The sequence below is a fragment of the Pezoporus flaviventris genome, unplaced genomic scaffold (assembly GCF_033815535.1).
Source record: "Pezoporus flaviventris isolate CSIRO_AGI_PZ_B2104156 unplaced genomic scaffold, CSIRO_AGI_Pfla_v1 ptg000006l, whole genome shotgun sequence".
In the NCBI taxonomy this organism is placed as follows: Eukaryota; Metazoa; Chordata; class Aves; order Psittaciformes; family Psittacidae; genus Pezoporus; species Pezoporus flaviventris.
In genome coordinates this window covers 21,576,685-21,598,440 of record NW_026892554.1, presented here as the reverse complement: position 1 = coordinate 21,598,440, position 21,756 = coordinate 21,576,685, and the positions used below count along the sequence as shown (strand labels likewise).

General features: G+C 50.1%; 2 protein-coding genes across 4 annotated transcripts in view; both read right to left on the bottom strand.

Annotated features, from left to right (window-relative positions):
* The window catches only part of TRIP4 (thyroid hormone receptor interactor 4), a 30,458-nt gene extending 9,194 nt beyond the window's left edge, over positions 1-21,264 (bottom strand). For 2 of the 3 annotated variants that reach the window (XM_061447399.1, XM_061447400.1), the window contains exons 1-11: positions 21,112-21,264; positions 20,263-20,429; positions 19,919-20,055; positions 17,317-17,550; positions 16,306-16,384; positions 14,401-14,530; positions 13,487-13,702; positions 12,837-12,963; positions 11,966-12,153; positions 10,814-10,938; positions 9,922-10,013 (exon numbers count right to left, since the gene is read on the bottom strand). In XM_061447399.1, the coding sequence (XP_061303383.1) occupies positions 9,922-10,013; positions 10,814-10,938; positions 11,966-12,153; positions 12,837-12,963; positions 13,487-13,702; positions 14,401-14,530; positions 16,306-16,384; positions 17,317-17,550; positions 19,919-20,055; positions 20,263-20,429; positions 21,112-21,197 (1,581 nt within the window). In that variant the 5' untranslated portion in view covers positions 21,198-21,264. Of the gene's footprint in view, positions 1-9,921; positions 10,014-10,813; positions 10,939-11,965; positions 12,154-12,836; positions 12,964-13,486; positions 13,703-14,400; positions 14,531-16,305; positions 16,385-17,316; positions 17,551-19,918; positions 20,056-20,262; positions 20,430-21,111 lie in introns of those variants that run through there. The other variant, XM_061447401.1, reaches the window with a different exon arrangement.
* SORD (sorbitol dehydrogenase) overlaps positions 1-21,756 on the bottom strand; it is a 341,031-nt gene that overhangs the window by 197,610 nt on the left and 121,665 nt on the right. The gene's annotated exons all lie outside the window — the stretch shown is intronic.

Genomic DNA, 21,756 nt, shown 5'->3' with positions numbered 1-21,756 from the left:
GGCAAAGGGAGCTGAGTGCTGTGCTCCTCTGCAAACCAGCCACCACATTCACCCTCTCGCTGGAGCGGCGCTTTGAACATGTATTAAGAGGCTATCAGATGTCCCCAAGAGCCGCCCCAATCAAGCTGCAAGCAGTGATAATTGCTAATGAATGTTCCCTCCACTTTGTTTTCACCATCCCTCGTCTCCAATCCCCAGCTCATCGCCACCAGAAATAGCAGCAGGGCTGCCAGCCTCCTCACTCCACAGCCCACAGCAAAAGAGCAAAGGAGGGGACAAGCCAGCTTGGAGCCACAGAGCCAGGAACCCACCTTCTCTGACATTTGAGGGAAACAGAAAATCCTGCTCATTTATTTCCCTCCCTCCAATCTGCTGAAGTAAATCTTTTTGTCATGATTTGGGTACAGCCTGCAGTGGGATACAGGGGCCATGTGGTGTTCAGGACCCTCAGCTCATCCCAAATCCATCTCAGCACAGGGAAAAACAAAACATGGACTGTCCTGAACCCCTCGAGTTCTTCAACCCTCCCCAATAAGCTGCACTTGCTTGAACCCAAGTGGTGTGCACTGAAGGCAGGGGCATAGAAGGACCCAAAGGCAAACATGCCACGGGGGAGCCAAACCATCACTAACGGGATGAGCTCTGCTCCGGTGCATCCAAGAAAGGAACAAAGGCACTGCGCGCACCAGAGCGGCAGCCCTGCATAGCACAAAGCTAAATGCTCCCCGGTAGCTTTGCTACCGACCTTTCAAGAGCACCTTTTGCTCTCATTAAGGCCTCCAGACACAAAAGGAGACAAGCAAAGGCAGCACAAGAGACCGAATGCTACCACCGGGTGGCAACGGCCCCGGCGTTTTACACATGCTGGCCTCAGAGCCCTGCAATGCAGCCCGAGCTCTCCTCCACTCTCCTTGCCCACAGAGCCCAGCGCGCCAGCGCGCATTCCCAGCGCGCATCCCGGTGAGCCGGAGCACGGCGCAGAATTGCACGCTGGAACCTGTAGTCCTTCAGCGGGTGGCTGCCATCCTCTCCATCTTGCAGCTGCTGCGGGGTGGCCCTGGGGCACTAGCACCGAGCAGCAAGGAGGTGGTTGAGTTGTTCTGCAAGGTTAATAATGGAAAGGGTTGAATCATTTTCCTGGCATGCCTCCTTGGTGAACAACAGGGGAAATACAGCTGCTCTGCCAGGCAGCGCAGGGCCAAGACACCAGCTCCAGCCTTCATTTCCCTGCTGCTCTCCAACAGCTCTGAAATAAAGGAGGCAGCACTGGAAAGCAACACTGTCTGGAAAGAATAAAAGCAAGCAGAGCCCATGTGTTGGCAAGAGAGCTCCCTGTAAAATGCATTCAAAGGGAAAAAATCATCTTGGCGGCAACGGCATCTCCTCTGAAAGAGCAGGGCTGCCCTAACCAGCAGAGGCAATAAATCAGCCTTCCTCAGCAGGCAAAAACACGCACAGGGCTCTTCCCTGGGTGTTGTGAGAAGCCCCTTGGCCACGTGCAAGGGAGGGCAGTGGGATGTGAGGCATCCCCCGGGATCCAGGCACAACTTCCTTCACCCCATTTTCATGGTGATTTGTGGGAGAGGCGGTTCTGCTCTTCTTTCATGCCTCATAAGCTTCATAGCTGTCAGACCAACGTAACAGGTAATTAACTACTAAACAGCCATTTTCTCCTCCTCTCCGGGGGGAAATCGCTCACCATCCAGCTAGAAAATGTTTCTTTAGTGGTTTGCAAAAGGGAAAAGAAAGTCAGGAGTTTCTGGCAAGCAGCAAGAGTGCCGCAGCCAAAGAGGAGCATTTGTGGCAATGCCTGCAACACAGACACATGGATGCAGGAGAAATGGAACCATCAAAAGGGAGAAAGATTATGCTTATCTGGCTGTGGGTGCTGCAAACTCCCTGATTCCATCAGAATCATCACTGGTTCCAGTGCCTGATGCTCAGTCACCGGCTCCGTGGTCCATCTGCAGGTAGGAATTATTAATATCAGAAGGAAAAAAAGCCCCATTCTTCTCCCAGCCTGCAGGATCAGCCTTTAGGAACCAGTGTGTCCATGCCACATCCATCCTTGTTGCTTTTCCAAGGAGAATGGCTTTGAAGCATCATTTCCCCATCTGCTGTTCTAAGAGTGTAGTTTCCACCACCCCATTAGCAGGACATTCACTCTGGGGGATCACCTGGTCAATTTTCCCAATCCCGAAGTGCTCCAGGGCACGTTCACCCAAAGGTGGCACCTCACTGGCAACAGGAGCCATTGCCCCAGCCAGGAGTCTCAGGTTTGCCACTGCTCTGTGCCACCTTCTCTGGACTCAGACCTCCAGCACTGCAGAACACCAAGTGCTTCGAGGTCTGATCTCCCTCACGACATGGTCTGGCATCAAACTCAACTCTGAGCACATTTTCAAGCACCACCTTTTAGGGCCCCGTTCCCTCTGCCTTAGCACAGGCCAACCAGCCTTCGGCCAAAGAGAAACAACATTTTCCTAAACAGAAACCCCAGAGCAGATCCAGCTTTCTAGAAACGCCAAATTTTCTAGCCTGAGGCAGAAACATCCAGTACTGTAGCCTGTGCACATGCACTCGAGGCACTTTACACGCCACTCTTCTCACAGAAGACCACATGGATGCAGAGGAGATGCTCCATGGAGGCTGGGTTGAAGAAGGGATATGTGTTGATGCTCAATCCAAATCAACACAAGGGGCAAAAAGGAAAGAAAGCAGGACCGCAAAGAAACACAAACAAAAGCCGGCAGCCAAACTTTTGTTTGAAAGCCTGTCAGGTCTAGACTGCAACGTGTGAGGAAGGAACAGCTCGAAACCACAGCTGCTAATGGTTATGGATTTGGCAATCAAAATGTCTTTGTTAAAAAAAAGTTAACTGCCTTACTATTGAGGTTACAAACCGCAGCCTTGATGCATTGTTGCAGTCAACATCCTCCCCGCTGCTTTTGAGAGCTTACATCTGCTGCTGGCAGATCCTGTGCTGGCACCGGCACCCTTCGTGAGGATGCACAAGGAATTCTGCTCGCCTGCTTTCCTTTCCCCTTCGTCCCACAGTGATGCCTCTCAGCCCTTGCCTGCTCTGCCCCTCGCATGCTGGTACACACCCAGATCCAGGCACAGCAGGCTGGGATCACTGCAGGATCCTTCCCCCAGCCGGCTGGATTCATCCGGTGGGTGTTCTTCATCTCTCAGCCTTGAGCCTGGCTTTTGTCATGTTCCTATACCACAAGCTGTACTTTGATTCAAAGGGCAGGGGAAGCAATTAAAACATAGCAAAACTAATACTCATACTTTGAAATGTAGATTTAATATTCAAACCTGTGCTGGTGCACTCGGATTTTAAATGCTGAGCAGAATGCCAGAGCTCCAGTCCACAGGAAGAGTGGAGGACTCAGTGGTGCTGGCAAACATGGGGCACACAATGCACCCCCCTGTTCTCCCTGAACTGGGAGCCACCAACACCCTCCTGCAGTTCCAACACCAGCCTGAGGAAACACCTACCCTGGAAGCAGCATGAGAAGGGCTTGAGATGTTTATGAAGTGCTTGGTGGCTGTCAGGAAAAACTGGATGGACTTGGAAAAATACTTGGTAATGTTCTAACTTCAGCTAGAAGAGCTGCTTTCATCCTCCTGTGCCCAGGGATGGAGGAGGCAGCGCTAACCCCAGCTGCAGTGCAGCCCTGCCACCGCGCTCTCTGCTGGGACCTGGCAAGGAGCGGGGAAGAGGCCATGGGGAGGAGAAGATGAGGGGAAACCAGGGCACCTGCTTCTGGCTCAAGCAGCTTGCAACACCTGAACCCTCCTAGACAGAGACAGAGAGCCTCAATTCACTTTGTGGGGACCCTGCAAAGTCCAGGGGTAAAACAACAGAGCTGAGCGCAGCAGGTGATGGAGATCAGCTGAATCCTGGACAAACCCAGCACAGACAAAGCACCTGCATCCCTGCCCTGATTCACTTCACCCTGTGCTGGCCCTCACTGCTGCTCCCCAGGGAGGAGCAATGCTGCTTCCAGCTACTGATTCGATCTCACCAGCAGGATGGGATTTCTCACAGCCCAACACACGGCAGAGCCAGGACACGCATCCCCACAACCGGTCTGTTTGGGGTTATGAAATCAATGACGTGACAGCGACAGCTTAAGCAAGTGTGGTCCTTGGGCATTGCGTGTTTACCACAGTTGGTTATATTTTGTTGCTGCCAGCTCCCCTCTCATTGGGGTCACCACCTCAGGGGTGGTTACAGCTCAACTTGTTGGAGCTACAACCAGACAGTGAAGGTCTGGGGCACCTGAGCGGCAGCCAGGCTCGAGGTTGGTCTTATCTAAGCCTTGATTTCAGGATTAAATAAAAACCAAGCACCAGGAAGGCGGCACGTATCAGTGACCACATCTGAGGGAAGGGGGAAAACCTCGCAGATCACTGCCTAGTTTGCTGAAATGGTAACAGAGGCTAAGTCCACAGTCAGCAGTAATTAAGTCATATACTTCAGCCTTGGCTTCGCTTTTTCCCTAGGGTCTAGGAAACCAGAGGAGAGGGCAAGCTACCCTCTATCATTCGATTTCTTTGGCATGTTAATGCATTCCTAAATTAATCATCATCAAGTGACAATCTCTCCTTCATCTTAACAGACTGTGCAGTGGCCTCAGTAAACCTGCTGGCTTATGCAAGGCAGCTGGAGCCTTAGCAGAGCCTCTGATGAAAACCAAAGCACTTCACATCAGGAAAAACTCCCCCAGCTCTTACTGCCTATAATCCAAACCAGCTGCCTGCCTGCTTTGCTCTGCTCCTAGAACCATGAACCAAGGGCTTTGTGAGAAACCAAATAAAGGGATGCATCACCCTGCAAGCCAGGCTAAGGCCTAATACTGCTTGATCTGGCATCGGGCTACAGGCAAAAGACAAATTCAACTTAGGAGAATTCAGGGACCTGTAAAGTTCAAAGGCCTTTCATTGATTTCAATCATTAACAACCACCTAGACTGCTGCAGAAGGAAGTATATCTGATCTAGCCTTTAAAATCCTCAGTTGAGGTGCAATAACTAAGCCTTAGGAATGAAAAGGCAAATATCCCATTGGGGGAGGGCAAGGAAGGTGCTAGGGCAGCCACAGCAGCACACAAACACGTTTGTCTCACTCACAGCCTATACTAGGAAACATTTACTTCAGGGAGAAGGTCCTCATAAAAAGTGTCTATGTATTTATACTGTTCTTCGAAGTCCACGTCAATCTACATGTTTGTGTTTCTCCCTCTCATTAACTTCTTCCTTAGGAAAATATGACCAGTGGGCTATTGTTCCTTTATTTGGAGAGAATCTAAACAGGCACCTTCTGGAGTCTAAACATAGAAAAATTCTACCCTGCTTCACTCCTGCTTGAGAATTCGAAACGAGTTCTCCATGCCTGGCACCTGAGTCTCTTTTTATCTTACTGTTTTTTTCACTGGGGAGGGAAGAGGAGGGCAAGAGATGAAACACAAATTTCCTGAGAGGGAAAGATGATAGCTGTTTAAATGATAGTTGCAATCTCATGGCACAAAAATAGCTTAGATGTGTTCCCTTGTGCAGATTTAGGACACTAAGCGAGCACCTAGAAATGAAAACTAAACACCTTACTCCTGTAAAACACAATTACCCAATATTTCAGCCCCAGATAATGGCTACAACTACATATTGGCATGTGTGTGTGCTCGCGTTCAAAATAAGTCCAAACACACCTATCAGCTACCAAAATAGCAGCAGCGGAAATGTTCTTTTTCCAGTTAAAGTAATAGTCTCTCAGATCAAAGTCATCAGCAAAACGAACATGGACTTCAGAGCACATTAAAAGGGCATAAATGTAAATACTTCCCTGCTTGGTTTAGCCTCCTGCCAAGCCCTGCTTGCACCATCCCGTGTTTCCCCAGCGAGCGCTGCTGAAGTCACCAACACCTCATGCAGGAAAAGAAAGGCAGCTCCTTGCTCGGCTCGAGGTGTTGGTGATGTCAGGCCCGGAGCAAGGAAAAGCCTTCGTCAGTGCTCAGATCTCAGCGGGGGGGAAATAAACCCAAAGATTCCAGGTCACCTTTAGCACCGAGAAGCAAAACAAAGGGATCATTCTGGTCTCCAGCACCGCTTTTTGGGTGGCTGCCATGAAGAGAAGGAAGTGAGCCCAGAAGGCGCTCTGAGGAGGTGCAAGATGTACAAAGCTCAACTGGAAATACTGAGATTTAAGAGCCACATGGAGGGATCTCCTGGCACCAGCCAACCCCCGCCTGCGGCAGCGGGGCTGCCGTCAGAAAGTGGCTTTTGCTTCAGTCCCCTGCAAGCAAAGCAGGTGACACTTGATACCTGGGGTGGACTTTCCTACCTGACAGTGTCTTCTGCTCCTAAAGCAGCTTCAATCCGAAGATCACAGCTTTTAGCAGTAAAATTAGGTGTAAATAACCTCTGACGGGCTTTATTTTCCATGTAGGAAAGAGCCCCAGAGGAACAGATTTAACTAGCTCATGCAATAAGTAGCACAACTGGGATTAGGGCAATGGCATCTGTTGTGACGCTGACTTTAATGACAAGGACATCTCTTCTCTGCTCTTCCTCTGATCGCTGCCAGCTACCACATACATGATTCTGTTCTGTCATCACTTCTCACACGGCCCTGAAGATTTGCAAAGCACTTCAACAATGTCTGCCGGTCTTCAAGCACTGCACATGGGGCAGAGCTGCAAGATCCCTCCCAAAGGGTTACGCAGGGCCAAGCTTACATGTCCAGTAATACCAGGGATAAATAACGAGTCCCTGGTAACAACACAAGCTGTCGGTAGGGACTCAGCCTGAGCCTGCTGCATCTGGCAAAACGGAGCACCGTTGCTTCAGTTTGCTTCTTTGAGCACAAGTGTTAAACAAAAAGATAGAGTAAATGAGGATAATGATAGAAAAATACCAGCAGGGTGCCACTAACATCTTCATTAGCAACCTGAGAGAGGATGCAAACAGCACGGAAATGAGATCTGCAGATAATGCTGAGCAGGGAGCGGGTGACAGCATCGTAAGGACTGAAATAACAGAGAAGTCATGGGAGGGACAAAGCAGGAAGAGTCTCCCTTGCCTATGGAAACAAATGGCCACAAGTCACAACAGACTTCTACGGCAGCTGCACCACCACAGGACAGTGAGCAAGACAGGGAAGTGTTTCATCTGCGGGTGGCAGGAATAATCTGCAGACGTGCAGGCTTGTCCTGCACTTGCGGAAGGATTTCTTCTGGAACAAGTTTCAGATACGAGCTTGTGAAGAGAAGTGTGAGGCAAAGCACAGTGACTAAAGAGAGCGGTATTTGTATGCAAAACCATGTCATCTTCCTCTCCCACTTTCCCTGAGCTAGGAGTTGTCCTTGTACCCCAAGAAACACTGGATTACACTGCTGACAAGTGGTTTTGGTGCTGGTTGCTGATGAACCTGGGCTGAATCACCAGTGTGAGCAACTGGGATTTCCTACTCCCAGTGCAATCCAACTCACATTTCTGAGCTGGCACTGCAATGCTTTTTCACCTTGCTAACACTGCAGTTAAATGAATCTCAGCTTCATTCAGATGCACTTGCTGCTGATGATAGTCCATAAAAACACCCATTTCCTCATAAACCAACTTCAGAAAGAGGCTCAGTTCTCAGAGTTCAATCTTACCAGATAGGGAAACGAACACTACATAAAGCAATCCTTGGGGGAAAATGGACAAAACCACTGTAAAAAGGCAGAAAACGAGGAATTACAAATAGTTTGCAATATGGGAGAAGCAAAAAGCCAGTGAAATATAAAACAGGAATTGCCATGATACTCAGAAGAAGTAAATCTCTCGCCAACAGGTGTAGTAATAGTGCTCCTGGAAGACATTGCTCTTCCTCCCGTGCCTCTGTGGCCAGGCAGTGCCAGCAGACTGGGAGGCATTTGCAGAGAACACAGCTCCTTGAGAGGGTCCTCCATGGGAGGATCAAAAGCTGGTCGCCTACAGCGCAATTTCCAGATTGGAAGAAGCTGTCACAGCCATTTTATCAGTGCCTGGAGAATGTATCCACAAAGAGGAGGAATTGTTACAGACAGAAAAGAGAGACCAAGGTGTACTTTTCCACCACTGTTACAGACAGCAGAAGGAGGAGAATCTCCATTGAAGACCAAATGGCAAATGAGTGGATGCTACAGAAGAAAACCCCTAGGGTCCTCTCCTTTCTCTAAAGGCCTGCTCCATACAAGGCCAAATACTCCACTAGATTTCATTGTACTCCAGTCCCAAAGCTCCCTCTGCTGCTCATACTCCAACCTCTCCCCCTTCCACCCTAGACAGAACAGACACCACCTTGTCAGAAACACTCTTTTCATCTCTAGTTTCCACACATCTACCCCTGCTACCCCTCACAGGGCTTGGGAAAGCCAGGAGAGCACTTCATGAGAAGGAGCCCCAGGTGCTGGTGCCTCTCCAACCCTTCTTGGCAAGAAGATGCCCATCAGCCTGGGGGATTCCTCACAAGATGGTCTCAGTTCACTCTCAAGCCCTGCATGGTCTGGTCATTCCTATCACACCAAACCTGTCTGTAGAGGGGCAGCGAGGTGGAGAGGTAGGAAACAGCACCAAGAACAGCTATGTTGTGCTTGGTGTTACTCCCAGGTAAATCCACACCAGCTACTCCCAATGCCCTCCTCTGTGTGCCAAAATTGGCCTCCAAAAAGAGCTGCTCTATGAATTTCCTGGCCTGAAGTGTCCAGGATCATCCTTCCTCCCCTTTTCAAAGATGGATGTAATAGCCACCTTTCTACAGTTACCAGGGTCCTTTCCTGATCTCTGCAACCCTTCCAAGGTAAGAGTGGCCTCACAAACACACTGCCACACTCTCAGTATATCTGGATGCACACCATCAGCACTTACGGGCTTCCATTGGTTGAGATTTCTCAGAAGACTCCCAATTCTACCTCCCTTCGCTACAGGTAGTCCCTCTCCTCCTTGAACTCTGCCTCCAGGCATGAGATCTCTGGAAGACCTTGCTATTGAAGCCTAAGGTGAAGAAGGCCTCAACACCTGTCCCCGGTCACCAAACCTCCTGCCTCATTCAGAAAGAGGCCACTTAAATGTCCCTTGAGGAGTCCTGATCTCCTCAGTAATCTGCAGCTGTCCCTCCCTCCCTCCCTGTATCTAGGGGCTCTGATGTCTCCTCTGCAGGGCCTCCATGAAGCCCCTGCTGCTCTCCTGTTCATCCTCCCCGGTGGGAGGGTGCTCACCTCCTCCCACAGCTCCTACTCCTGGTGACTCTGCTCTGACCAGAACACAGCTCTCACCAGTGAGGCCACTGTGACCTCCAGCTCCAGGAAGAAGCACTGGGCAGCTCCAGCAGCTACAGATCTAGGTGGGCCAGGCACCCTCCCTCATACCAGGGTACTTGATCCTGCTTTGGAAGCCACATCCAGGTAACAGGTAAGCTCTTGAGTTTGCCAAAGGGGACGAAAACAAGAAATACAACATTAATGCTTTGCAGGGCCTTGTCTTCCTCAGTCAAGCACCACCACAGCATCTGGTGAGCATCCATCTGTGCAGCAAGGGGAGTAACGGCTGCCCCAATCCCTTGCAGCATTGGTTCAATTAAACAGGCACAAGTCCTTACTGAAAAGGGTTTCAGAGTATGTGAGGAACTAGTTTCAACCAAACTATCTCACCACCAGAGAGGCTGATGATGGATTTAGGCTGTATTAACCCACTGCATGCTGCCACCACTGCTGAAATGCATTTTCTCAGTACGTTTTCTTTGCAGGCATACAAGACCACAGTGGTTGTGTCTTCTCTCAACACAAGTCTAAAATCTCCATTCACTGCCTTTTGAAGAGCATCTCATGGAGGTGAGTTACACTGTTTAAAGCTGCTGGCTAATTCAAGCTTGCAAAGGTTTGTTTGCTGTACTCACCTGCTCACTAAATTGCTCTTGCGATAAGCAATCAGTCACGTCCACACAGCCCAGGAGGCATCCGGAGGGATAATCGCCTGGAAATTCCACATCTGCAGCAATAGAAACATCTCTTCAGGGATTCCACATCACCACACACATAGCTGGGGTCTGCTAACCCCAGGCGCCCTTCCCTCTCCTCCACACATTTCTACTTTTTGAGGCACAAGGAGACATACAGCCATTTTAGCACCCCATCATTCCTTATCCAGCTCAGGATCTTCACCATGACAGGACTAAGTTCGGGAGATTTCATTATATAAACACCTTTCCCTGCTTAGCTTCTGACGGAGGAACACAGAGTGTGGGAAGAGCTCCTCGCTCTGATGAGGGGGCAGGCAATCCTGCTGCATGACATTTAAACTGGGTGACGCACAGAAATACTGCACAAACAGACACAGAGTGCAGCCACCAGCACCCTCCTGCCCACATGAGAGAACATCTTCCTGAGGACCTGCAGCTTTCCAATCCTGATTTCCACAAGGTCAGAATCCATGAAAAGCCTTTAACATCACTGCAAACAGACTGAAGCACAAGCCACTGCACACGCACCAAGCACGTGCTTGACTGCTTCTTGCTTGAGCCAAGAATAAAACGAAGTCTGCTGCTGCTGCAGAAGTCAGGTGCCATTCAATAGTGCTCGTGGTTTGAGTATGTGATCAGCAGCAGGACGAAGTTAAATGCTGCCACCAGACCCATGTGGCTGATGACATGCAGAAAGGATGAAGAGAATTTCAAGAACAGAAGGTTAAAAAGCAAAGCAGCAATAACTGCTCAGCAGAGGCCTTTCTGACACTGCTCATTACGTGGCTCAATGTACCAATAATACAAAGATCCAAGGAGAAAAGTTCACCTTTCTGGAGCAGCATCCTGTAGGTGGTCTCCAGTTCAGAGATTTCCTGAGGGGAAGGTCTTTTAGCAGTAGCTGCAATCCACAACCGCCCCCTATGAGAGGTGTACCAGGTCCTGCCCTCCACCCTAGAGGACAAAGCAGAATTTAGGACTTAAATTTCAGCAGAAATCACCCACATGGACAGGTTTTTCAATCAGCTGTTTCACTAATGCAATCCCTGCTGCTAAGCTTTGCCCTGACTATTTCAACACAAAGCAACGTGTCAGCGAAAAGCTGAGATGGGCAACAAATAATGCCACAAGCAGAGCATGTCCTTATGGCTTCAGAGCAACAGCAAAGGACATCAATCCCCTGCAAGCACAGCAGTATTCCAGATACATCCATGGGGCAATCTGCTCATGCAATACCCTGACAAGCTCAAACAATTCTGCATGGTAAGAACACGTACAAAGCAGTTGTTAGCTGCAGCTCCTGGGCTCCCAGAACAGGCACCAGGCCCTGCAGCTGTACTGGGGCAGCCAACAGCATCCATATACCACCGGGATGCAAAGACAGGTACAGGAAGATTTACAGTGTCTTTAGCTTGGGAAGTGAAAAAGCTTTGCTCCCTAGAATGAAAAATTCTGTGAAGGGGAAAAAAAAAAAAGGCTAGAAAAGATTCTTTGTTTCATACGAATAGTAGGAAAGGTGAATTAACGTGCCAGGGATGCTGGGAGGAAGGAGCTTCACTTTGTAACCTGATTCTGGAGGGGGAAGTAGTGGCAAGGGGTGTCCATGTGGTTGTGTTTTTCAAACAAAGCCTAGTGCCACTGTTCGCTTCTTTACAACGCTCAAAAAGACCAGCAGAACATGTCACATCTTCAGCCTCTCTGCCTGTCCAAGTCCACAAAGATACATCCCAACAGCAGTGCAGAAATCCCAGCCTCTAATTTACCCACTGTGAGAAAACTTGTACCCTCCAGGCTAGCTACTCTCCTGAAAAACAGCATCACCAGCTTCCCAAACCAGGAGTACACTGGAGGAGGAAGCACAGCTTCCAAACGGGAGCTCTCGGTAGGCATCAGAAGCTATCCCCTGAGGAACACAACTTGTCATCTCACCTACAAAGCAAGAGCTGACCAGGACATATCACAGCTCAGGCCACTCCTTTACCTTTTAATTCCTCTTACAAGCAAGGAAGCCCAAGGCTGGTGCATGCTGAGGCACCAGCCATCATCTGAGATCTCCTGCAACTCTCGATCCTGAATCCGCAACCTGTTTCTCTCGGAGTCAGGCTCATTTTCGGTGTCCATGGAATGGATGGGTTTCCTGTGTGGGAGCAAACCAGTTTGGTCCACCCACTTCAGTGTTCAAAAGAAACAAGAAAGATGTTAGCACCGCTCTAGGAACAGCAAATATCAAGTGTAAATCCTATTTGAAGTTTTCCATCATTTAAGGACAGAGGTATTACTCTTACTGGGATCACTTTTACTTACTTCCCTGCAAACCCACTCTGTTTCCATGCCATGCTTGGCAGTAGAAAAAGCAAGGTCATGCTCTGCTCCATGAGGCTTCTCCTTTCTATGCATCACAGCTGCACAATGGATTTAAAGAATAAACTTCTTCCTACCATCTAATCCAAATCTCCCCTCTGTCATTTTAAGGCCATTCCCCCTCGTCCTATCCCTACCTGCCCTTGTAAAAAGCCCCTCTGCAGATTTATTTGTAGGTCCCCTTTAGGCACTTGGAAGGCTCAGAGAGCCTGAGATATATAAATAATGCTGAAAAAGTCACACAGCCTTACACTGAGGTTAAAACACATTCCTGAAAAGGAGGCAGGAGATTAAAACTTGGATAAACCAAGAGCAGGAAACAGAGCAGGGCACTGGCAAATGTTCTTTGTCCCCAGCTCAGATGGCTAACAGGGATCTCAGACACTGGGGAGGACAGAGGTACTACAGCCGTGCCAGAATTCACAGTTCTTATGCTCAACTCTCCCAGAATTAGTTGCTACTCCAGAATAAATCATTCAACCCACACTGACCAAAGGAGCAGGCTGAAGAAGACGGGGATTCACTAAAACACCAGGACCCAAGGTTGTCTTTGCTTCTGGGCTCCTGGCTGGCTCGCTCAGTGTGCCACGATTCATGGCTTCAATGGTTTCATCCAACCTGCAAGCACAAAAAGAGACATGAAAACTCCCCCCGGCAACGTCTCCTTTCTCCCCACGCGAACATGTCTGAGCCACAGCATCTCCCCTAACTATACAATCTCCTCACTCAGTCTGATTCCCAGTTTGAACAGTCACTCTTCTCTACCAGAGAAGCTCAGCTTGCTTTGAATTTGAGGTAAATTGGTTCTGTCGGGATTAGCCTTCTGCAACATCTCTTTCCAGGGCAGCTTCATCTTTAACAGACACACCAGCTACCGAAACCCTGTGCAAGCCTCTCACACGGGAGCTTAGCAGAGGGGCTCAGCAGAACTGTACTGAAAGAGATGATATGCTGCAAGCCAGAAAGACCCTCAAGGAAGAAAAGAACCTAAACCTACACCCTCACACCAGAGGCACCCTTCAAGGGATCAGCTTGCTCAGCTTTCCTTACGCTTGCTCTCCAGATTTAGCCAGACCCCGTCACCTCCAGCTGTCACCTCCTTGCTCTCAGGCACACCGTGGTGCTGCCACCTCTCACTCACACGCTGTGGTACTCTGCCATGCTGTTGTCCTCCTCCAGGATCTGCCTGCCAGCGAAGTCGATGGTGATTTTCCTGGCAAGCCGAGAGGCGTGCCGCAGCTCCCGCAGCTCCTGCTCCCTCTTCTGGAGAGCTTCCCTCTCCTGCTTGGAGAGCCACTGGTTGGAGTCAGTGGCAAAGTAATCCGATTCATCATCGATGACCTGGGTGCGGCGCACACTGGTGAGAAACAACCAAAGCAGCAGCAGATGGGCATGGTGGGACAGTGACACAGCACTGACTGCCCCAAACCTGCCCTCCTGCCAGATCTTCTCTGTTCTTGAGAGAGCGAGACCTGAGCTGTCAGGGACATAAAGCCAGGAATTCAGCCTGGAGAAGAGAAGGCTCCTGAAGGGGAGACCCGAAAGCAGCTCCAGTGCCTAAAGGGGCTGCAGGAAACCTGGAGAGAGGCTTTGGACAAGGGCCTGTAGGGACAGGCCAAGGGGAATGGCTTTAACCTGCCAGAGGGGAGACTGAGATGAGCTCTTAGGCAGAAGCTCTTCCCTGTGAGGGTGCTGAGGCGCTGGCACAGGGTGCCCAGAGAAGCTGTGGCTGCCCCATCCCTGGCAGTGTTCAAGCCAGGTTGGACACAGGGGCTTGGAGCAAGCTGCTCTAGTGGAAGGTGTCCCTGCCCATGCAGGGGGTTGGAACTGGATGAGCTTTAAGGTCCCTTCCAACCCAAATCAGCCTGGGATTCTATGATGATTTTATGAATTCCAAACAGGACCTATTTGCGGGGTTTACTCTTGTGCCATCAAACTCCAGCATTAGGGTGTCTTTAGCTACAGCCCAGGTTTTAGAAGGAACTCTGATGTTTCTGTCGAAGACAGCTTAGCCTGCAGTGCATTTGTGCTATCTCACCACAGCTGATATCTTACCTTGTCCTGTCAAACTCCAACAACTTGTCTTTGTGTTTCACAGCCATCTCCAGGCCTGCTTTGAGTCTGGCCTCTTGGCGAGGCAGTAAGTCTTTGCTTATGGCACTCAAATTCCCCGAATTTTCAGCACCTAAGATAGAGAACAAATCACAGCTCAACAGCCAGTTGTTTAAAGCCCAGTCTTGGCAGGCCTGGCTGAGGTAATGCTTCCTAAAACAAACACCATTTGAAGGACTTTGCCCCATGATCAGCACCTTTGCAAACCAGGTTCAAGTCTCAATTTTCCCTCTAACCTCTCTCAGAGTCCTTTCTCCAAAGAGGAAGAAGCATTTAAACACTACAGTGATAATGGCCAGGTAGTGTTTAGAGAGAAAGTCCTGGTCTTTGATTCTCCTTCACCCTTGCCTAACAATTTGGCCTATCTAAATTCTGCCCATCTACAACCACAGACCCTGAGTTCTCTCCTAAAAGCCAAATTCTCTCCTAAGTGTTGTCACCTCCACAGAGAGACTCTTGGTGAGGACAGATCACTGACAAATGGCCAGTTAGCACAGATCAAGCCTCTGTCTGCTGCTGTGTGTGCCTCTGCAAACGCAATCCTCCCCCAGAGCACCTCAGCAGGTTTTCAGACCAGCTATTGTTAGTGAGGGAGAAATCCATTCCCAGCAACCATCTCCTCTTTCTTACCATTCCTGGCAAGGGGCCAAACCCTGACAACCAAACAAAAGAGAACAAAGACCATAAAAGGTTTGCATCAAAGCCACAATGGAGCAAACCATTTCACAGAGGACATCCTGCAGGCTAACACCTTTCTTTCAGCGAAACAAAAAAGCCTGTGTTCCCCTGTTGTGCTGATCCAAGACAAACAGCTAATCACATTTCAGCTTTCACCTACAGAGACAAGGCACAAAGCAAGGCCTGGCAGGGGCAGAGGGGAAGAGCAATAAAATGGGTAAGAAAAGAAGATCCTGAAGTACATCGGCATAAACAGAGCAAATTACGATCAGCCCTTACTCTCAAGAACTTACAGGACCTCCTGCCACCCCAGCAGCTCTAAAGGGAAGCTGACACCAAGACCCAGAGTAAATATTTCCCCAGTTCTTCAGCAAAGTGTATTTTCTAAACCAAGAACACTGTGACCTTGGCTATATTTCAGCTAAACACAGACAAGCATCCCCATAACGCACAGGTCTTCGCTGGGAGACTGGGTATCATTTCCTCTCACTTTCCTTGGCTTTGTCCCTATTTTTAGCTCCCCAGATAAGTGTAAGACAAGAAGGACCATTAGAAGATATTAACCACCACCTCTCTAGACCCAGCAAATCAGATAGCAGCACTTCATCTTCCACAGCACACATTCCACATGAGACTTATCCTCATTTTCAAGGACTGCTACAATGATCCAGTTCATGTGATTGATTCAGCAATGCCTAATGAGCAGCCCTGGGGCCTCCGCGTGAGGACATTTTATGCTGCCATTTGACACTCGCAGTTACCACCTCTGTTCCAAGTCCAGAAACGCTGCCGAGCTCTTGCAGAGAGGATACAAGGAGCCAACTTCCCAGACCTTCCCTTCCTTTTTAATGCCCACCACAGACACTGCACAGCAATGAGAGGAAGTGGCTCAGTAAAGTCTGTAGGAAATAAAGTTCTCAGCTGTCCTGGCAATTCACATCCCAGAGAAACACTCAGGTGTCAGCTCCCAAGAAAGAATCACCTTTAGACTTTGCCAGCAATTCTTTATAATTTGGATGAATGGATCTAGACAATTTCCACACCAGGACACAAGCACTCTCATTTCTGCACAACATCGAGGCAATTGTAGTGCAGGGAGGCAGAGGAGGGCTCCTGCTGATGTACAGCTGATTGGACTCATTATATTACACGTATAAAATTGATACTGACCTGCCATAAGCTTCTTCAGCAACTTCTGGCTCTTGTTTGAGTCCCGCTGAAGGATGTCCTGCTCTTCTTTAGTGCACACCTAAGGAAAGAAAAAGGAAATGAAGCCTTGAGAAGGATGACACATTCTTGACCAGCTTTGGAGCCTGGGACAACAGCTATGGGTAAGCTGCTTAAAGCACTAGACTAGTCCACACCTCCCTCCCTTCAGTGTTATTCACACAGGGAGACTCCCAGTAGCTCATTCTTTCCTAAAAGCAATCCATGAGAAATGTACAGCTTGGTCCTTCTCAGTTCTGTGGGTGGGCATGCTGCTAAGTGATCTTGAAGGATGAGAAATGCACTCAGAACCTCCCGAGCAGATGACCAAACACAGAACACTAAATACAGAGGTCCTCCCTCTTAGTTGGCCACTTCCAATTAAACAGATCATTAAAAATAGCACAGAATTGGATTTAAAGCACTTTCTTCATCCCACCAATGCTTTCCTCTCTCCCGAAGTTAATTTTACCTAATCTACTATCATTACCTTGCCCCCTTTCTCCAAAAGGTGCCCTTTCAACCAAACACAGGGTGTAACAGATATCCCAAATGATGTTCACTACACAAGTTTGGGAGGGAAGTCAGCATGCCAGCCCTGGCTGCATCTCCTTCCCCTTACAAGGCTACAGGGGCCGTGCCTAGGATGAGGCTGAAGCCTTTCATGTGTTTTGGACACAGGTGTGATGCCTGGGACAGCCATGGGTGACTGTCATAAACCCAGCAGCTCCAAAGTGATATAAAGTATGAGGGAAACCACTCTCTGATAGGGGACATCATAAAAGGAACATAAAGTGACTCAAAGCCATGGCAGTTCTCCCTCCCCCAGAATGACATTGTAGAGGTTCTTCTCTGTATAGCTTTAGAGGCTGGGGAACTTTGATCCTAGAGGCTAATTCAGCCCCACTGCATTCCAAAGCCCTGCAAACTACACTGAGCTCAAGCACAGCAAATAACCCCCTCCTTGTTACTAACCAGAGCTCCACAGAACAAGCAGGGCCCAGAGCCCTCCTGCTCGCAGACAATGCGCCCACAATCCAGGCAGTTGTTGATGAGTTTGTGCTTCTGGCCCAGGCACTCGCAGGCATACCGCCCGGGCAGCAGCACTGCCAGCTTGTCCTGCCCCTCCTTGGTGTACAGGTTGACGTATTTGGGCTTCTTCTTCGAGGAACTGCTCATGCTGCCAACTCCACTGTTGCTCTCCTGTGCCTGAGAATCAAACCAGGAATAAACTGTATTTGCAGTGCAACACCGACAGCAAAGGGAAAGCATTGACCCTGGTGCAGGCTGGGGAGACTGGAATGGAACTTGGACCAGACCCCAGATTCAATGGAAAGACAAGCTTAAGCCTGCCAGAAAGGGTCCAAGGAATCTAAACAAAGCAAGGACATAAGGATGTTGCTGATTCACTTGATATTTGCTCCCTCTGACAGCTAAAACTGCATGGGTTGAGGTGGCACATGTGCCGTTCAGTGTTCCAGCCCACAGGATCAGTTCACAGGTACCAAAGAGCTGCAAGCAGGAGGTCAGCTGTGCCCTGATTTACTTTCAAGGGCTATTTAGGATACAGCAAAACCCTGTGTGCCTTGGGTCAGGCTTTGGATGAGGGACCAAGCTTTGGGTCAGGCCCTAGTAGAGAAACCCTGATGAGAAACAAAGCGAGATATTGTAGACAGTGGCTGGATTAATCATCAAATAGTGGAATTCTCCATTTTCTCCCTCAGATCTTACACCTTGATGGAAGAAACAAAGAGCTCCTCCTCCCACCCAACATCTACAGCAGGTACCACTGAGAAGCAAATGCTTGAGGAGTTAATTGCAGAAATTAATTACAGCACAGAAATCATTCCAGGGGAAGAGAAGAAATCCAACTGCTCCCATTGCTCTGGCAATACTCAAAACCAGATGCCTTGAGAAATAAGCACAACACATTCCAGGCACAAACCTGTCTCATAACACTAGATGAGGTTGGTTTCAGCCATGGACTGCCCACCAGTCACAGCCACAATTGACCAGGAGCTGTGGTCCCTTATCTATTTCAGCAAGCAGCACTCCAATAGAAATGCACTCTCTGGCCTTTAGCTGCTGAATCTGTGACACACTTGAAAATTCCCTTGCAGTGCAAGCACAGCTTTTCTTTGCCTCTCCTCTACAGTGTCTCTCAACAACAGAAAACAGGGTTTATCAGAAAACCTTTCCCAGAAAACCTATTTTCACTCACCACAGAACAACTCATGTTTTCTGTGTGCTGCACGCTAGAGGATCACTCCTGCTCCCCACCACACCTCAGCAAGCACTGCTCTATGCCTCATGTTGCTTTTCTCCATGCTGGTGCTGCACTGTGGCACTGGGACGCCTCTTGTCCTGACTCTTTTTGCCTACTCTCAATAGCACTGGTCTAGTGACAAGCACATGCAGCATTCCCAGCACCCCAGTTCTGCCCAATGGCATTTCTGCCACTACCAGATTAAAATGCTACTGTCATGGAAAAATAGAAACAACAAAACCAGACAACGCAACTTTGTTCAGCAAACACTGCAGAGTGTTCCTGATTTTATATATGTAATTTAGTTAGCTTAGAAGATAACTACAAGGAAATGGACCTCTACTATCCCTTTTTACACCCCAGTTCAAAAAAGGTGCTATTTTGTCTTACAAAAAATTACTTTCACAAACACTTTAAGCATGTTGAACTCATAAAGTTCAACAAGACTAAGCGCAAGGTCCTGCCCCAGGGTCAGGGCAACCCCCAGCATAAACACAGGCTGGGAGAGACTGGATGGAGCAGCCCTGAGGAGAAGGACTTGGGGTACTGGGTGAGGAGCAGCTCCCCATGATCCAGCTTCAGTGTGTGCTTGAGCACAGACCCCCCCGTGCGCTGGGCTGCACCCCCAGAGCGTGAGCAGCAGCTCAGGGAGGGGATCCTGCCCCTCTGCTGCGCTCCTGGGAGACCCCCCCTGCAGCCCTGATCCAGCTCTGGGGCAGCAGCACAAGAGGGACGTGGAGCTGCTGGAGCGAGGCCAGAGGAGGCCATGGAGATGCTGCGAGGGCTGGAGCAGCTCTGCTCTGGAGCCAGGCTGAGAGAGCTGGGCTGGGGCAGCCTGGACAAGAGAAGGCTCCTGAAGGGGAGACCTGAGAGCAGCTCCAGTGCCTAAAGGGGCTGCAGGAAACCTCGAGAGGGGCTTGGGACAAGGGCCTGTAGGGACAGGCCAAGGGGAATGGCTTTAACCTGCCCGAGGGGAGACTGAGCTGAGCTCTTAGGCAGAAGCTCTTCCCTGTGAGGGTGCTGAGGCGCTGGCACAGGGTGCCCAGAGAAGCTGTGGCTGCCCCAACCCTGGCAGTGTTCAAGGCCAGGCTGGACACAGGGGCTTGGAGCAAGCTGCTCTAGTGGAAGGTGTCCCTGCCCGTGGCAGGGGTTAGAGCTGGATGAGCTTTAAGGTCCCTTCCAACACAAACCGGTCCATGACTCTATGATCCTTTGTTAACATTTGATACTACTTTTCCCTATGTCCTGGGCTCAATGCACCCTCAGCCCCCAGCCACACGTAGCCTGCCCTCATGTACCAGACACACTCACCCTGGCCAGGTCGAGCGGGGTTTTTACCTCCTCTACATATGCACTCGGTTCTGCGTGGGCAGGTGCCTCCTGCTTGTTTCTTCCTTTGCGTTTACCCTTTTTCACTTGGTCTCCAGCCCGAGGCATTTCCAAAGTCTCTGGAAGCATGTGTAAGCACAAGAAAGAGTGAGTAACAGCAAGAGAAAGATATCCATTCTTACTCAGTGAATGAAATGGCTTTACACCGTCACAACAGACAGAAATAGGAGCAGGCACGAGCATTTCTGACATCTAATTGTTTATAAATTGAATAACTGAGTAAAGCTTATTTGAGACTTCAATTCCTTCCTCCCCATAGCACTCACCATCCCTTTTCCGATATGCTGGCACAGGCTCAAGTGGCAGCTGGGAGCATTTCCTCCACTGGGCTAGCAGCTCTTCCACAAACTGACTCTTCTTCCCATCAGTCCCCTGGATGAGGTCAACAATGTACTCCCGGATCTCGTCCTCGTTTGTTATTGACAAGATATACCTGTGAGGGGTGAGGATGGAGAAAAATGGGTAAAGGGCCTTCTGATATGAGGAAAGCAACAGACTAATTGCACACATATGCAACTTATGTCTCTCTTTTCTGTAGAGACCACGGTATGAAATGGGTTTATAAGTCAAATTTTGAGGAAAATCTCTTGTGGCTATTTCCCTGCAAAAAAAAAAATTATGAGTTATATTACTGTAATGGCTTTAATCTGACAGGAATGGCTTTAACCCTCCCGAGGGGAGACTGAGACGAGCTCTTAGGCAGAAGCTCTTCCCTGTGAGGGTGCTGAGGCGCTGGCACAGGGTGCCCAGAGAAGCTGTGGCTGCCCCATCCCTGGCAGTGTTCAAGGCCAGGTTGGACACAGGGGCTTGGAGCAAGCTGCTCTAGTGGAAGGTGTCCCTGCCCGCGGCAGGGGTTTGGGACTGGACAAGCTGGAGGGTCCATTCCAGCACGAAGCACTCTGTATTCCTATGCTCTTCCTTCCCGTTCCAGCACAGACACATCCACCCCGATGCTCCAGCTCCCACCAAGCCATGGAAAACACGGAGCCGCACAACGCGCTCCGGCGGACACACACGAGACAGCGGCGCGCCCTCCCTCCGGCCGGGGAGCTCGGCGAGGGCCGCTCTGCCCACACCGCCTTCCCCCGGCGCTGGCCGCAGCGTGCCCCGCTCACCTCACCACCTCCTCGCCCACGTCCAGCCCGAAGTCCCCGCGGAGCTGCTGCACGCACCAGGCCAGCAGCGCGCTGGGCGCCGCCATCTTCTCCGCGAGGGACTGGAATCGGTGCCGCACAGCCGGCACAGCGCCACCCCCCCCCCGAGAACGCGGCCCCGCCGCCACCGTTCCGGGCCTCGCTGCTCTACCGGGGCTAGAGGCGCTGAGAGTACCCCGAGGCGCACTCCGAGCCCCGCACATAGGCCGGCACTAAAGCCTGGTTAAGCAAGCACGCATGAAAGCGAACACTGAAAGGAAAAGGGAGCGATAACTGTTGCAAAGGGAGGGAATGTATTTGGGACCAACAGCCACTGAGACATCGGACCTGCGGGGGGGAAATGGTGTGGTTTCTGAGGAAACACAGAGCCCTGGCTGGGAATGGCAGTGTGAGGCCCATCACCTGGTCAAGGCGAAAGCCACCGGCCCCAGCAGCTGCCAGGCTAAAGCTCGTGAGCCCTGCAGCTCACATCACATTGGCATGGCACAGCTGACACAGCGAGGCCAAGGTTTAATATGCCGTAACTTGGGAACTGGGGTGCCTGGCTTTCCACACGCACACCGCTTAGCTAAGTCTTCACGGCAAAACTTTACTTGCATGTCAGAG